Raw genomic sequence first — 17,617 nt, forward strand, 5'->3', positions numbered from 1 at the left:
CTTTCTTGCATGGTATGCCCCCACTTTTTGCTGAATTGCTGATGTTCTTTGACTGAGTGTGTCCTGCGTTCCTATTAATCAGGTACCCAAGGCCTATATATAGAGCCATTTTCTTACACAGGTCAAACCAGCAAAAAATGTATATGGGGAAAATATATTGAAAATTCTGATACAAGCAGAATTTGGTGGGGAAAAACATATTGTGCATGTAATTCCTCATTTTGAAGAGAAAACACTGGAAAGGACTTTATTGCATTCAGAAAAGAATGCACCTTTGGTCCATTTAACAGGCATAGTAAATAGCTCACCCCGTACTCCCACGTCGTAATCAGGGACTAAGAGGAGAAACAGAGAATAGATCTCTAACCTTATTAGTTCAAACAGTATATTTTCCCTATCTGATATATTTTGGACTTTATATGGCATCGGTGTGGAAGGTGGAAGGTTATGAGCTACTTGTTATTGAAGGGGATGGCGCAAGGATACTGACTACTTGTTGTCCAAAATATAAAAGAGCAAGGCTCTAAAATGCTTTGATCATGGCCTTTTCACTGATTTCAAATTGTACCTTGATGCCTCCTGTTTGTATTATGATAGCAAGCAATTGCATCACATCCTGTAAGAGACACCAAGCTGTTAGAGGTTTGAAGGATGTTGCAGGTGCATCATGACATACCTCGATTGTAGCTGTAGTTCGGGTTCACTCTGTGCCATGAGGGTGGTTGTGGCTCAACTGCTTTCACTAGATGGAAAAGAGAGCATTGCAGAGATCAATGAAACAAGTCCTTTCCCATAAAAAGCGGTCATGAACAATCTGATACATCAGTGGTGCTGTTGATGTACCTCTCCTTGTTTGCCACTCTCTGTGGGAAGAGCACGTGGCTTAACCCGGAAAGACTCTGATCTATAATGTACATTCAAAATGTTTTATTCAGAAGAAAAAAGGCATTGTTTCCTTTAATTATTTTATTGTTTTCATACTACACACCACAGACCAAATTTTCTTTTATTGTGTCACTATTATTCTTAGTGTCCACTTTTTCTAAATCACCTTTTGCAAATCCAATGTTTGCGATTACTCAGCTGTAACTCAGATCTGTGATTACACACGGGTTTTCCATGTTGGGCACAGAGTCCATTGTGTAAAGGGGGCCATATTTCAAAGAAGTCAAGAGTGCCATTTTTTAAAGAGGTCAAAGATTGGTTTAGCTTGATTGTGTTTAATTAGATAATTGGCACAGTACATACCTAGCTCCAAGAAGTAGTGAAGCACGTTTCCAGGAACATTTGTAGTGTAGCCGGATCAGTATGGTGAATGGGGTCCATATAAGAGCAGATTACAGAAACAAGGATGTGATGTGCAGTGTGAACATGTAAATTAGATTGCTAAACGCAATGCTTTACATTTGGTCTTCACTTTCCATACTTGTATTATACATGTTGACAATTTGTGACACAGGTGATTTTCCTAAAGATACATCATTATGTTAGTAATGCCAAGTTGTCAAATTAGAACCTAGATCTTTAGATAATGAGATCAGCAATTGCCCACTGCAGCACAATTCCTAAATGTGTGGGGAAAGTCTAAGGCGGCTCCTTTGCTGGGGGAATTCTAAGCGAGATCCAGGCCCTTTAACCATATTTGTCCCCAACCTCACAACCTGCTGAACAAAAGAGTTTCCCCTTCTCTGTTTTCAGCATCTAGTATCATGGGTACATTTCAACTTTACTAGAATTTGGACCCCCCCACTAGAGGCCCCACTAATTGAGATACTTTTCTTTCACACTACTGCTCTGAACCTTAAATCAAGAAAACACGTGAAAATCATATGAAAACATGGAAGTTCCTGAGAGTGAGAGTGGCTCTGAAAGCAACGCTTCCAGTGATCTGGGAAGTTATGCACCACAGCTCTATAGTTAATGCATTGAATTCGATTAGTTGAGCAAAAGGACTTGAGTGTTTGCAGAATAAGGAGGGCGTCTACATAGTAAGAAACTCCAGCCACTGCTCTTGCTGCATATTTATACATTTTCTACTACCTAGCAATTATCTATGTCGGCAACCCTAGAAAGAGTTAGTTGCAATTGTCTAAACAGGAGCCAATACATCACATTAGCAGATCTCTGTACATATTTCAAAATGGATGTCATTTCTACAGAATACGGAAAAAGAACCACAATCCTTAGTGAAATAGTTGTCATGTTCTTACAGGATAAACTAGGGTTCAAAACCATGGCCTTTAGTGAGATGCCGATATGTATGTCTCCCAACATCATAGAGTTTTACTTGGACTTTGACCCAAGAACATCAATGTCAATATGTCATGTTGGTGTTTTACATTTACAGTGAACAAGATGGAGCAACCCAGTGAGCCTTAGGGACCTATATCCCTCAAATAAGAAACCAAGAAATCTTCGGACTTGACTTGCAAGACTCTCTTGTTTGAAAAAGATGAAAACCATCATTTGCAATTTTCACTAAACCCACCACTGACATCAGTCTTTCTAGAAATATGCCAATGTCATTAGTATCAAAGGTAGTGTAAAAGGCCCAGCAGCATAAGTTGTGCAGCCTTACCATTTCTACTGCCATCGGCAACGGTCACAGAATCCCCTACCGCCCATCCTTGTCCCTATCTAAATGTATGTGTCTGTAAATAGTGCTTGAAAGACGCCTCTGACTTTTCTACTTAGAGACTGTGCTTCCAAGATTCAGTGGCATAACTAAACGTGACGGGGGCCACTCTGCAAAGTACACGGAGGGCCCACTGCCCCAGTCATGAGGTCTCAGGCCAGGGGCTCGTGACCCGTGCACATTGCTAGAGGGGGCACCCCAGAGCTCAAGGGCCCCCGCACCTCGGGGCTGATGTTACGCTACTGCTAAGATTCCAAGGAGTTCCTCATTCCCATTACATTGATAGGTGCCTGCCTCTTAGTTATTTCACCCATAAGACTACTACACATACCATGGTTGTTGTTGAAGTTGGTGATCTCTCGTGAACCAGAGAACGGCAGAGATTGAATGACTGTACCTGTAGAGAAAGAGAGAGGGATGAGAGGATATTTTCTTATTTCTCAGTCAATAGGTGCTGACCAATTAGTCACGTTTTTCTTTTCAAATGCAACACCAGTACAACCTGGTATAAGTACTTCCTGACTTATAAAATACTGTTATATATCATCTTGTTGTGTTTGAAGAATCATCCCACATTTTCCCAAGTAACAGTATATTGATAACAAACGTATTCCTGAAAATGTGGGTAATATGCAGGGGGAGGGGGGAGGCGGCCACTCAGCCGTAGCGGGCAGTGGGTCTTCCTGACAGGATATCTGCTGAGGAGTCTTACCCCTCCTGATTACTCTTCAAAGTAACCTGCCCCCAACACACCACCAAGGAACCTGACACTAGACCTACCATGTCTTTATTTCACTAGCCACGATGAAGCCAAACCCAGGGTAGAGGGAGGAACTGACCAGAACAAGTTTTATGGTGTGACAAAGGGGTATACCCTTCCGCAGGCTTTCACTGGACATAAAAGGGGTATCCCCAGAACATGAAGGAGAGCCAGAATTTGCAACTTTGAAACTGGAAGGCAGCTGCAGCAGAACCAAGGATGACTGGAAGGAGAAGACCCCAGATGCCCTACTATGATATACTAAGGACTTTGCCTACAGCTGACCCCAAGCCCAGATGAGTCTCTCCTGGGCCGGTGATGCTGGTCCTGTTACAATCCCTGATGACTGGTTGTGTGAAGAATTGGACTCCACTGCTTTCCTGGTTGCTCTGCAAGATGGTCTAGGGAGGCAGGTTTGGCAGTGTAGGATTCTGGCGCATGTAGCTAGTAAAACCAATCTCCTACATAGTGTTTTGAGTCCAGGGGGCTCTGATGAAACTATTCCTGTGACTAGAGCTCACCGCCACACATACAATGAGCCCAAGATCATGAAAACCAGCCTAAATAGGCCCAAGATTTGTCACTTTAGAGGTTGTGACCTTTGACTATAATCAGAGAACGGAGTGTGCAGGGTTCTGCCTCCTTTCCCTTAATTGCCCCCAGGATTGGACAGTGCCCAGGGGTCAGCGTAACACTCGCTATCAAACTGTGTGTGGGGAGCTGGCTGGGGCCGTGGGGGACGTAGAGATCCCCCACAACCCCCACTATACCAGAAGGATTGGAGTTCACAGACTGGGGACGCTGCACCCTAGAGAAAGACAGAGACACAAAAGGAAAGGAAAGGAAATGGAAAACAAAACCGCCAGGAGCTGCTCTGATAAAATGAATGCACCTGGTGAAGACCACACCAAAATGCACTTCTAGGGCTAATTTTCAAGAGTTTTTGCTGCTTGTGGTGGTCCAATCTGTGCGTGGCACGACCAACAGCTGTCCACCGGAATGTGGGGGACTGCAGGTGGTGCAGCATCGCACTCCCACAAGTATTTGCAAAACGTGCCCTAAGTGTCAGGGGTCAGTGAATCCATGACCCCCATACAAACTCAACTCGTGTTCAAGCACTCTTGATAACAAATGTATTTTAAATAGCTTTTCCCTGATTCCAGGGATAGTATGATTATTTATTTTTAGCATGTGATTATTAGTCTACAAATATGGTGACTCTTTTTTAACTTCAGATAATTGTATTGAATTTTCAAGAAAAACAGGAACATATAAGAACAAACTAAATACACAGGGTGGCATGAGCTGAAATATAGTTACAATTGTGATAAATGATAATAACCAATTAATAAATAATAATTACATAAATAATAATAATAAATGATTAACTCAATGGAAAACAAAAAGGCAGAGGAATTGCAGGGGCAACGTAATCAAATGGCATTTGGATGTGCGATCAGGTTAATCGTGCACTGTTTTCGTTATCGGCATTGTTGTTTAGAGCGATCATGTGTCGCATGTTAAAAATATAATTGAAGACATATAAATTGCATAGGAGGTGTTGCCAGAATATCAAATTAGAAATACCATATTTGTAATAGAGAAAATTCAGCATTTCGATGGACAGACGTAAATGTTAGAACATCAAGAAGCACGTCATTCTCGCCAATCTTCACCTCACATCTGCCTTATTTCATATTAGCGATATAGTGGGGTAGGTGTGAGATCCGTTATGTGGAAAACAGTACCCATGTGTGGGGATATACAATAGGACGTGATAGCACTCTAGAGGGAGAGTGACTTATTTCTGTTCATTGAGGTCAGTAGGTACATTAAAATGCAAGAAATGGTTCACACAGAGTCATTTGGTTCAAGGAGGATCAAACTTGAATGAAAAGGCATAGAGGGACTTCCATAGCTTCCTAAGGGAATGGCGCCAGGGTGAAGAATGTAGGGAAATATTATCTGCACCTCTGAGAAAGGAGAACCACTCTTGCCATTTCCTGAAAGAGTATTCTTTGAAGTTCTTCCAATTATGGAGTATTATTTTGCAGGCTAGTGTGAGCATTAGGTCCAACAGGTAACGGTCGGACTCAGATGAAAGATTTGGGTTGAAAAATCCCAGAAGAATGTAGGAGAATTCCCTGGGGGGGCCAATGTTGAATAGTTTGTTTATGCATTTATAAATATTATCCCAATATGTTTGTAGGTTGGGACAGTAGAAGAGCATGTGAGTTAGATCACCGATATGTGTATTGCAGTTCAAGCATGTAGGACTCTGACTGAGGTTAAGTTTGAAGATCCTTTACGGGGTCCAATATGTTCTTTAAATTAGCATGAGTTTCGTCTGGGATAGTACAGGAGAGATTTTGTTAGTAAAGGGCGTTTTATGTATCTTATGCCATTCGAAGGAAACATTCCTAGAATTAGGTCCAGATTCCCATTTTGTTTCATTAATCCGGTGTGTTGTACTTGGGTTTGGAGCTAATAGCTTGTAGATGTCAGATTCTGACCTTTGTTTCTGCAGAAACACAACGGAACGGAAGAAAGGCCCACTACTTTTCCCAATCACCTATTGTGCTTGACTATAGTCAATCAACAATGGTAATCCGGGGAAGAAGGGAAACAAAACAAGGGAGGGAAGGGAAGGGAAGGAAGGGAAGAAATCCCTCGATGCAACTCAATCCCACAGGTTTTCTTGTCACAAACAAAAGGCTGGAAAGATAGGGACAATTAGTTAGGTTACAATCTATTAACCCTTTAACAATACTCAAAGTTTCTCTAATATTCCCTTCTTCCGTGTATAAACAAATATATAGATGGTGTAGTGTTTGAGCGAGCGTCTGTCGGTGTAAGAAAAAATAAAGTTGTGAACATTCAAACAGGCTTATATTCTAGAATTAAATCTAATACTATGAAAGCAGCCCACCTGAGCTTGCTCAAGTTTGATGAGGAACAATGACCTGTGGGTTTCACTTATGTGCAGCTAACAGCATCCTTAATATGCCACGAAGGATAAATCCTGTACATTATGGGACGAGAGACCCCTTTGCCATACCCAGGATACCTTGTACAGGCAAGTACCACAATAACTTTATAGAATCAAAACAAGAAATGCAGCGCCAATGGCGCTGTTACCGTGTACACGGACTGATGAGGAAAATCCAGGAAGAGTCAGTGATTCCGGTGGGCCAGCGGGAACACAGGCCAGGGAGTCCGGCCAGTAGGCGGAACAAGCAGCACAGAAGTCCGGCTGACTAGCGGAACCAGGCACCAAATAGTCCGGCCAGCCAGCGAAACGACCATCAGCAATGTCCGTCCCACCAACAGGAACAAAGACTCATATGTCTAGCCAGCCAGCGGGACGAGGGGTTAAGGAAGTCCAAATTAGTGTCCGGACATGTAGTTAGGAGGAGAACAGGAATGGGGGAGAAGAGTCCAGGTAATCCGGAGTCCCAGCTCTCACAGAGACAAGGAACAGCTCGATGGAACCGACGGAGTGAATGAGGGACACGACGTAACCCGGACGTGAAAACGGACGGAAGCGGAACAACACTAGAACGCGAAGCGCAAGTATCAGAGGAGAGTCAGGCTTTAAGCTTGCCTGACCTCCTCGCACATGCGTGTTCTCGAGCCGCCATCTTGCCTTCCGTGGTGCCAGCAATCATGACAGTAGATTTTAGACACCATGTGACTTATTTTCAGTAGCTGGGGAATCATAGGGAGCATCAACGGATTGGAGGGGAGTATTGAGCGAGACGTGAGCTGCGCCTTTAGATTAAAAAAATTATAAAAATCCAGGGGTTCCAGGCCATACTTTGACTGGAGTTCAAAAACGGGAAGGGAAATGTCCCTGTGTATAGATCTTTGACTAGGTTTATGCCCCTTTTTGACCACTTTTCCCAGTATAACATTTCTCTATCTATCTTCAAGGCAGGGTTGTGCCATAGAGAAGCTAAGTTGGATTTGTTGAATTTTACCGCTGACATTTGGTCCAGTCATAGTAGGGCTCTTCTTGTATTCTGAATGATATATATAGAATGGGGGATAGTAGAGGTATCCATGGTTAGGAGAACGGCCAGATTGATTCCCTTGATGAGAGACCTTTCTATGTCAACCCATACTGGGCTGTAATCCGGGTCAGTTCGCAGCCAGTTGGCTCCTTGCTTGCAGAGGTACCCCGTTTGATAGTTCCTACAATTTGGCAGGCCTAAGCCCCCTTTTTATTTGGATAGTTGGAGTTTTTTCATTGAAATTCTTGGTCTCTTGCCTTGCCATAGGAACGAGTTGAAGATCTTGTCCAACTTGGACAAGAATTCATTAGAGAGAGTCATAGGTAGCATACTGGCCAAGTAGTTGACTAATGGGGTGATCATCATTTTTAATGTCTCTGCTCATCCCCACCAGGATAACATTTTTGGAAACCAACCATCTAGTAGTGTGGAGACTTTTTTGAGGAGGGCAGTTTCATTGACCTCTAAGGTGGTGATTAAGTCTCTGTTGAATTCTAAGCCTAGATATTTGATGCTGTTTGGTTACCATGTAGGGCCCGAGTTGCCAATTATTTCTTTGCTGCCGAGATTGTTGAGCAATTTCACCTCGGTCTTATCTTTATTAAGCTTGTATAATGTCACTGTGGAAAAAGTCAGCAATTGAGGACATTAGGGCTGTTATCGCAGACTCAGCGTTTTCAGATATAACTCATACATCGTCAGCGTAGGCTGTTATTTTTACCGTATTGTTAAAACGTATACCTGTGATCTCTATGTTGTTCCATAATTGATAAAGGAGATATAGCTCAAATGAACAATGAGGGTGAAAGTGGGAACCCTTGTCTAGTTCCCTGCTCTAGTTTAAAATAAGTTGAGAAGCTATTACCTGCTCTTACTCTAGTGGATGGGAAATGTGGTGACTCTTTAACAAATAACACACAAAAAGATGATGTATGGAAGGATGTGCATTGTCAAACATTCACTCCAAGTACAGAGATCTGGGTCTAAATACTTTATTTTGATGCTCACTGTGTCATTCCAGTTTAGACCCAGCCATATGCAAATCAGTCTTGACCGTGCTCCCCATGGGAACAGTGCGGGCTGGAGCTGCCATGCCAGTCCTCCTGGACTGGACTCAAGCATCCTGGGACCAGTTTTGGGTTACACCCCCTCATCAGCCAGGCTAGCTTGAGTCCAATGGCATAGTGAACCTGGGACCCATGTATGGGCATAATCTTCCCCCTTGGGGTGACCATAACAACACAAAAAGATGATGGACAGAATGCTGAACATTGTCAAATATTCCAGTAAAGAGATCTGGGCCTAAAACCATTGTATACTTGCTCACCATGCCATTGCTGTTTGAACACAGCCATATGCAAATCAGTATTCACCCTGTTCCCCGTGGGAATAGTCCAGCCTGAACTACCAGGCTATGTCCTCCCTGGACCGGAAACGAGATTCCTGGGACCGGTTTCAGGATTCCACCCTTATCAGCAAGCTAGCTTGAGTCCAATGACATAGTGAGCACAGGACTCAAATCTGGGTATACCCTTCCCACCTAGGGTGATTATAACAACACAAAACGATGATGGTGGAATGTTAAACATTTTCAAACATTCACCCCCAGTACAGATTGATTGATTGATTGAATAATCTTTATTCGGAAAAGAAAGTATCCATAAAAGTGCAATTTGTCACCCCCAAACAGATAAGGTAAAATTAAAATCAAATACACATTACAACGATAACATTAGCAGCATTAATAACATTTGTGCAAATTAGTGCAGATGTAAAACTTGGACAGTTTGTGCAAATCAGCGGATAATAATAAAGTGCAATAGTTGACGTTGAGGCTTCATAATACAAATGGATCTGTGCAACAACAGCAATAATTTACGTTAAAAATACAATAAAAACACTTAAAAGGGCCCATAAAAGCAATTATGTAATCATACACGAAAAATAAAGTGCGTTAAATTGCGTGCAGACTTCATGATAGGTTAAAGTAGATCTGTACCATATCTACAATGACTGCTTATAAAAACGTACATCTACAAGATCCACAGTGTATTCTCTGTAGTTCATGGCATCAATATACAAATAATCACCATTCACAGGGTGAAGATAGGTGAAGGCGTGTAGTAGAGGTGGCCATATTAAGATTTGTTCATTGAAGCTCGGGAACGTACAGCAGTTTGAAGAAATGAACCTACTCTAAAAATCAAATCATCGTTCCCTAGTTTTAATAATTCGAGATATGCAAATCTAAAATCCGTTATACCCGAGCTTTAAAATATGGGGCCAAATACCATTTAGTGTAGGTTACATAAAAGTTACAAAAAAATAGAAATTTTAACAGAGTTTGTTTACATCCAACTCCACATGGGCAGGTCAGTTGCTCTAGGTTTTTGTTAAAACCTATTGGGAAGCAAAGAGAATATTTAATGCTTCCATCCCTAAGGCGGTAGAGTAGGCTCCTTTTCCATCTGCCCATATACTTTCTAAGGTAAGATTGTGGCATAGTATGTTGAAAACTAGGTGAATCCAAGAGGGGCAAGTATCTGGCAACAGTTGTTTTTTTATGCTCAGTAACTTGTCTTTCTTTATGGTACAGATCATAAAGTGCCCCCCTGACTGATTTTATATTTATTCCTTCTGCTTCTAATGGGTTGGTAAAGATATTCACCATATCTACACTGGCTAAACTCGCTAGCCAGGGTATAGCGCCACCTCTTTCACACCTAAGGCAATCATTAATTATGTCTCTGGTCAAGGTTGCTGCTGGATTTTGCCATATTTTCACCCAAAATATAGCTGGACGAGATTCGATAAAAATCCTCCACATATCGTATATTCAATTCATTGTGGATAATATAGCTGGAAGCTGATATAAGTGCACCAAGAATTTTTCTGCAAAACCTATTCTCTTCGCTTTGAATCCCGCTACAATTGGCGTGCACCCAAACCTCGGCCCCGTAGGTGGCGGTCGGTACACATTGAGATTTATATATCTGGGACAACGGGACCACCACCTTAGAAAATCTCGGTTGTCGAAGACTGGTTATAGAATGTATTGCCTTAGTTAATTTACATCTACTGTGGGCAGTATGGGCTTTCCAAGATCCAGAGTCTGAAAAGACTAAACCCAAATAAGGAAAAGTGCTGGTGCATGTCAACGATTCAATACCCACTGAGATGGATTTAATACAGTGTTTTTTAGGGCCACAACTCATGATAAAAGATTTTTTATTTTTTTTACATAAACCAAGATCCGCCATAAAAGACACAAATCTCTTGACTAAAGTGCGCAGTGCATTCGGTGTAAGTCCCATAAGGACCGCATCATCTGCATATAAAAGCACGGGCAGTAATTTACCATTAATCTTTGGGACATCCTTAGACACTTTTGACAGGGAGTTGTGTAGTTCGTTAATATAAAGGATAAAAACCAGGAGGGCCAGAACACAACCTTGTCTGACCCCGCGGCCAATGGTGATGTCCCCAGAAACTTCCCCGTCATTGTTTATCCTCACCCGTGCCTTCAGATCCTTATGGAGGTAAGCCAAAAAACAAACCAGTTGCTCATCCAAACCATAATTTAAAAGAATTTCCCATAACCGTGATCTGTTAACAAAATCAAATGCTGAAGTTAAATCCACAATACCTAAATAAAAAGGAGCTTTTTTTGCGACCACATATTTCCCTAAAATTAGATTCAAATTTAAGCACTGTTCAACAGTTCTGATGTTACTTCTGAAGCCCAGCTGACCACAGTTTAAAATTGAATTGTCTTCCGCCCATAGTCTGATTCTGTTAAAAACTACCCTACCCAGGATCTTCAAGGTATTATCGATCAGAGAGATGGGACGGTAGCAGCTGGGATTGGCTCGGTCCCCTTTTTTGAAAATGGGGACGATTATACTAGTTGACCATGTTCTCGGAATGGCTGCCTTAGTCAAGTTGTTAAAAACGTTGCATAAAAGGGGGGCCCATAAGTCCGGCTCCTGTTTGATAAGGTCGATGGGTAATCCATCCGGACCTGGCGCTTTTTTGCCCAAACTTTGAAATAACGCCTCTTGTACCTCGGCTATAGTTATGGTGACATTTATAACTTGACTGCCGATAATATTACTAGTTGAAATTAAGGGGGCAGTATAAATTCCGGCAAAATGCTTCTCCCATAGCTCGCTAGATATATTACAGCTAATGGGGGTGATTTTTGTATCCATAGACCTCATGTTTTTGACTTCCCTCCAAAATCCATTTGCATCTATTAGGGAGGCAGCTTTAACTAGATTGTCCCAGCGTGTTATAAGTAGCTCATGTGATCGTTTTTTTGTGGCAGTCTTGTAACGTGCTCTAAGAGATCTTACTAGAAATACATCCCTGGGTGTAGCCGCTAATGCTTCACGCAGGTCTCTATTTGTACGGGAACAAGAACTATCGAACCACCTGGGGGTCTTACTTGTGTTGGTAATTGGTTTTGAAATTATCTGCTTAATACCAATACAGAGGCCACTAAACGCCTCGATGATCTCCCTACCTGCAGAGCTGCTTGACAAGCATATGTCTACTAGTTTGGGATATGTCCTTATTGTACGCCTAAGTTTATCCGTAGACACCGTGAGGATTTGGCCCCAATTTCTCGTTGGATAGTAGGTTTGGGACAAAGTCTAATAGTGGTTAAAATAGGATTATGGTCACCTTGACTAGTAGATAAAACCTCAGCCTTTTCCAAAACATTTTCTAGGGAAGATGAAATAAAAACATAATCTATAATAGATGAGCATCCGCGACCTCTGTAGGTGGGCAACAGCCCGCACTCGGGTGGACGCCAGCTTTTTCCATAGTATTAATCATGTTTCTCTGTAATACAAAATTACAAAGTTCCTCCCCTCTTCTGCATGGGGTCACTCCAACTGGGGTAATGGAGATGTTTTGCGTGTCCCTGTGCATTCGTGGATTAAAGTCCCCTGCTAAGAGTATGCCATCTATTTTGCCATACCTCTGCGCGTCGGTCAGCCCATCTATGAATTCGAACAAGTTAATAAAATTACTGTTTGGCCGTGACATAAAATCGTTATTGTAAAAATTTATTAAACAAATCAACGCCCCCATGTGTGAATGGTAGCTTGAAAGTTAGCGTTGTTTGTTACACTTTTTATGCTCCCTTTGGCCGATATTTTCAACCACGTGGACAATCCCCCACACGGTCGGCGTATTTGTGGTCTGTCTACAATCTTATTTAAACACACAAACCCCTCCAGCAACATTTCTTTTGTACACCACGTCTCCTGAAACATTAGGATATCGTAGGCGATAACCAGGTCAACCCACCCTATACAATTCAACTTGGATCCTAGACCTGCTATGTTCCAACTCAATACTTTCAAATTGGACTCTGAAGTTATAAATTTACTAGGAACAGTACTTGTTCTTACAGGGTCTGCTGGCTCAGGTATAGTTAGGAATTGATGGTTCGTGAGTCAATCTTGACTCTCCAAACTAGACAGCGCAGCAAACCTATTCTGTAGATTCAGGGTTGGTGGAAAGATGTTACTGGAACCCTCTAGGCTAGGAGAGCGTGTTGACCTGTTCTGCGTGGTCCATATTGGCATTGCCTGTGAACGTGGGCCTGATGGTGGTTTGTAAAAGAAACCCAATGGTAAGGATTGTATATGTGTGGGGACAGTGTTATGACTAACTTGTGTCTGCAACAACCGTTTCACCATAAGGGGGCGTCTAAAGTTATTTATTATACAATCACCTGGGATATTTTTTTCAGAATACCCCACCCAGCCTACGCGTCTCACCATTAAAATGTTGTTGGTGTGTTCCACCCCTAAGCCTTTATATTTTATTAACCAGTCTAAGCTCTTGTTTTTGAGTTGATCCCAGGATTCTAAATGACCTCTCCTCAATGGGGGGACACCAGCTAAAATTATAGCGTAAGGACAGGCTTCTGGGGGTAAGTTAAGCACATCTTTAGCCATGATAAAATCATCTTTAGGGCCTGTTTTTACTCCTGTAGGCACAATGGCAGGTGGAGCAGAGGATGCAGATGCCCGCTTCTGTGACTGACTGTTACTATTACTGCTGGGATTACAACTTAGCCGTTCAGCAACTGTTGCTAAATTTAAGGATGGCACCAAGGCTAAAGTAGACTTCGGGGGGCAACTTTCCTTAGAAATACAACCTTTTTCACAAACAACATTGACAATAGGAGTTTGGCACGTGCCCCCCGACTGTGAAGTAGCATATTCAGATGCTCCCAACTGACTTATCCCCCCCGCTGTTTTATCAACAGTGATTACACTACTACTGTTTTTTTGGGGATTTGTAACAATACTTTCCAGTCTGTCCAACCGTTTAAATAAAGCATTAAATTGTTCATCAATCAACCCTTTCAATCAGTCATAGAGAGAGTCTGTTATAGAATCAATAGGAAAGTCCCCTGATCTGCCGTGCATACACGTTATCATGTAGTCAGTTTGTGTATGTGCCGAGTAGCTACCATTTGCAACAGTCAAGTCCACCGTATTATTATTAGTTCTTAGCTCTGTTGCCACTGGGGTTTTAGCAATTGGGCCCTGTTTCCACATACTTTGCGGGGTTGGTTGGGTTTTCGAGCGAGCCGGCTGTTTCCTTTTGCAGGCAGTAGGTTTGGTCGCTCCCCTCTTCCTCTTACCCCCTTCTGACGGTGTGACGCGGGACATGTCCCCGCTGCTGACATTAGTATCCATATTGGACCCTGATTGTGATGCTATAACAATTGAATCAGCATTGGGTGCGACAAGTACCGAACCCGTGGATGACATATCTCGTTGACTGGGGGTGGTGATCAAAACTTCAGGTGACAAAGGGAAAGGTGGAGGATTATTGGTCTGATCTGCTTCGCCTGCTCGATGGCAGATGGCTCCAGGTAAGCTTATAGAGAGCCTTCTTTCAGTTAACTCAATCTCGTTATAAACCATGTTCACTGCTTCCTCAAGCATACTTTCAATAGTGGGCACGGTTGTCGGTTTGGGACCAGGTATGACAGGGCGTTTCCCCATAGTATAGAGGTGGCACTCACCTCCTGATGGAATTTAGGGGGGTAGCCCAGCCCAGCCTTGTCCAGCCCCGGACGGCCACAGACGGCCCGCCCTTTGCCCGGGCTTAGCCCGGCGCCGCCCGCGCGTGTCCCGCGATGCGTGGGGGCGGGGGCGCTATGAGGGCTGGTGCCATCGTGCAGCTGACGATGCTCCCCTTGGACCGCTGGGAGTTGTAGGCGGTTGCTTGAAGTTACTGCGAAGCCGTTTCCCTCACGGCGCTGTGGTGACTAATGGAGCCGTTACCCTCACGGCACGATTACAGGTGAGGACACAGAACAAAGTATGGGCAGCCGTTCCCCTCACGGCGATCTGATGGTTTGTTTAGCGCGTCCCCCAGTACAGAGATCTCAGACTAAATCCATCGTTTTTTTGCTCAACCTGCCATTCCAGATTGGACCCAGCCATGTGCAAATCCGTCTTCATCCTGTTCCCCATCATGAGCTGCCAGGCCAGGCCATTTGACAGAGCCAATAGGCTTGTCTCATGTAATAATTTGGTGATCCCTTTGTCAAAGCCAATAGGCATGGCATGCCTTATATTTTAATTTGGTAACCCCTTGCCAGAGCCCACAGATTTGTCTTATATTTTGATGAGGTGACTCCCTGACAAAGCCAATATGGCCATCATCCTATATTGTAATGTTCTACCAGGTATTGGGGGATACTGTGATTTTCGGGGTTATGACTTAGAAGGGGTCAGATGTGAATTTGGAACGTCACTATATGTATTTCCATCTATAGTATGTATATAATTGGAAATAATGTGTAGTATTTGATAGTGTATGTGTAATAATTGTACTGTTTTTTTTTCTTAGCAAAAGTACTTGACTGGACAATGATTTATTGAGTGTTAGTGTTGCATGCCAGGACATGGTAATTACTAGACCACACCACATCCCCTGAGTAGGCCTTGGACGGCTCTGCTTTACTACCCTAAGAGAGTCAAACGCTACAATTGTGTGCAGGTGTTCCCAGTAAAGAGACAATAGTGGACCTAGTACTTGCACTGGCCTCACATCCTGCACAACTAATAACCTAATTGCTTACATTGTACAACAAATGGTAAGTATCAGGGCAAAACTATCAGTTCTTAGGAAGGTGCTTAGGGAGGGATTGGAACTGTGGAACGTCTGTGGGCTGGTTAGAGACTTAGGGGCATTTTTACAATACCCCTGCAGCACTTTTACGCTGCCCAATCATCACTTTTGTGACGCTCGGAGGCACAGTGTGTAGGCCCATATTTACAAGGCCACACAAAGCCACCCTGCGTGGCTTTTCATGGCCTCATAACTATGGAGTATGGCAATGCCATACTCTCCGTGGTAGGAGCATTTCATGGTTTTTGCTCTGGGTGTTCTGTGTTCCCTTGCAACACCCATGGTTTTTGACACTGCCCCAGATTTACAACATAACATAAATCTGGGGCAGCACCAAAACTAACACCTACCCAAAGCAGGCGTAACAAGGAGAAATGCTTACATTTCTCATCGTTTTTTCCCTCTTGTCACATGTGATGCATTCTACAGCACACATAGAAAGAGAAAAACACCTCCTTTGATTGTTTTTGTGCAGGAAGAAATTCTGAAATTGTGAATCGCTATTAGCTAAAGTGACTCCATTCATTCCTATGGGCCTACAGGCCAATAGGAATGAATGGTAATGCTTTCGCAAATTGTGACTACCAAATTGGTAATCGCAAATTGCAAATGCAGATTCAAGGGTGCCTGGGGGCCCAAGGCCCCCTGAAGCACCACCTAAAACAAGCATTTGCAATGCAATAGGTCTCGCATTGGGAAAGTTTGAGCTATTAGTATTGTAAATGACACATTTTTTATTTATGTTTTGTTTTTGAAAATAGCGAAATTAATAGCTTTGTCATTTACAATGCCAATAGTTATAACTTTCGCAAATGTGACACCTATAGCATTTGTAATGCAATATGTGTTGTATTTACGTGACTTACATGTATTGATATTGCAAATAGCAATGGCTTTTAATTTTTTTCAATAATTAATACTTAAATAAAAGTTATTGTAATTTATAATGGCAATAGCTTAACGTTTTGTAAATAACCTTTGTGAAGATTATGTTCAGTGTATTTTATTGTGACGAAAATCCAAGAACAGAAGTGAAATATTAACATCTTTTTGTTACATTTGTAATAAAGCTTGAAACATTGAGAGAACATATTTGAACCAGGTGTTGTTGAATGGTTGCACAGATTGATGCTGTGGTGGCGCTGAGTGATGTAGTGATGGCTAACGAGTGATGCTTTGGCATTCAGTGATGGTGTGGTAGCACATAGTGATGTTGTGGTGCCCCTGAGTGGTGCTGTGGTGGTGCGGAGTGATGCTGTATGCTATGCTATGTTTTGTTTTGCTATCCTATGTTTTGTTTTGTTATGCTATGCTATGTTTTGCTATCCTATGCTTTGATTTGTTATGTTATGCTATGCTGTGTTTTGTTATGCTATGCTATGTTTTGTTATGCTATACTGGGCCATATATAGGTAAATGGCATTTACCGAATCGTAAATACCGAATTTTACCGATTCGGTATTTACAAATCGGTAAATGCCATGTAGGTAATTATTCGGTAACAATTACCGAATCGTTAATATTGGGTAATTACTGAATCGGTATTTACCGATTCGGTAATTGCCATTGATTCCTATGGGCCTTGAGGCCCATAGGAATCAATGGCAATTACCAAATAAGTAAATACCGATTCCGTAAAATTACCGATTTGTCAAGGGGGACAGGGTGTCACTTTAACACCCTGTTGCACCCCTGATTCTGGCTTGTGTGCCATGTGACACACATACATGCCCTTAGGGCATGTGTGTGTGTCACATGGCACAGGTGTACATGCACAGATGTGCATGTACACAGGAATTCGTTATTTACCATGCAATAGTATTTCATGGTAAATAACGAATTCCTAAGGAGCTGTGGCACTGTTTCCAGTGCCACCTACATCCCATATTACCGATTCTGTACATTTACCGATTCAGTAATTTACAGATTCGGTAAATTTACAGAATCAGTAATTATCTGGCCCCCTACATCTGAAACTACAAATACTGGTCGGTAACGGCCGATATCGGCCGTTACCGACCGGTATTTGGCCACCTA

The 17,617-nt window shown here is 42.5% G+C and overlaps 1 protein-coding gene across 1 annotated transcript in view; it reads right to left on the bottom strand.

The window, feature by feature from the left end:
- The window catches only part of LOC144791146 (uncharacterized), a 299,504-nt gene that overhangs the window by 252,483 nt on the left and 29,404 nt on the right, over positions 1–17,617 (bottom strand). Inside the window, exons 2-3 of the mRNA XM_078665803.1 lie at positions 2,967–3,032; positions 677–742 (exon numbers count right to left, since the gene is read on the bottom strand). Of these exons, the coding sequence (XP_078521929.1) occupies positions 677–742; positions 2,967–3,032 (132 nt within the window). The remainder of the gene's footprint in view (positions 1–676; positions 743–2,966; positions 3,033–17,617) is intronic.

The sequence above is a fragment of the Lissotriton helveticus genome, chromosome 11 (genome assembly GCF_964261635.1).
Source record: "Lissotriton helveticus chromosome 11, aLisHel1.1, whole genome shotgun sequence".
In the NCBI taxonomy this organism is placed as follows: Eukaryota; Metazoa; Chordata; class Amphibia; order Caudata; family Salamandridae; genus Lissotriton; species Lissotriton helveticus.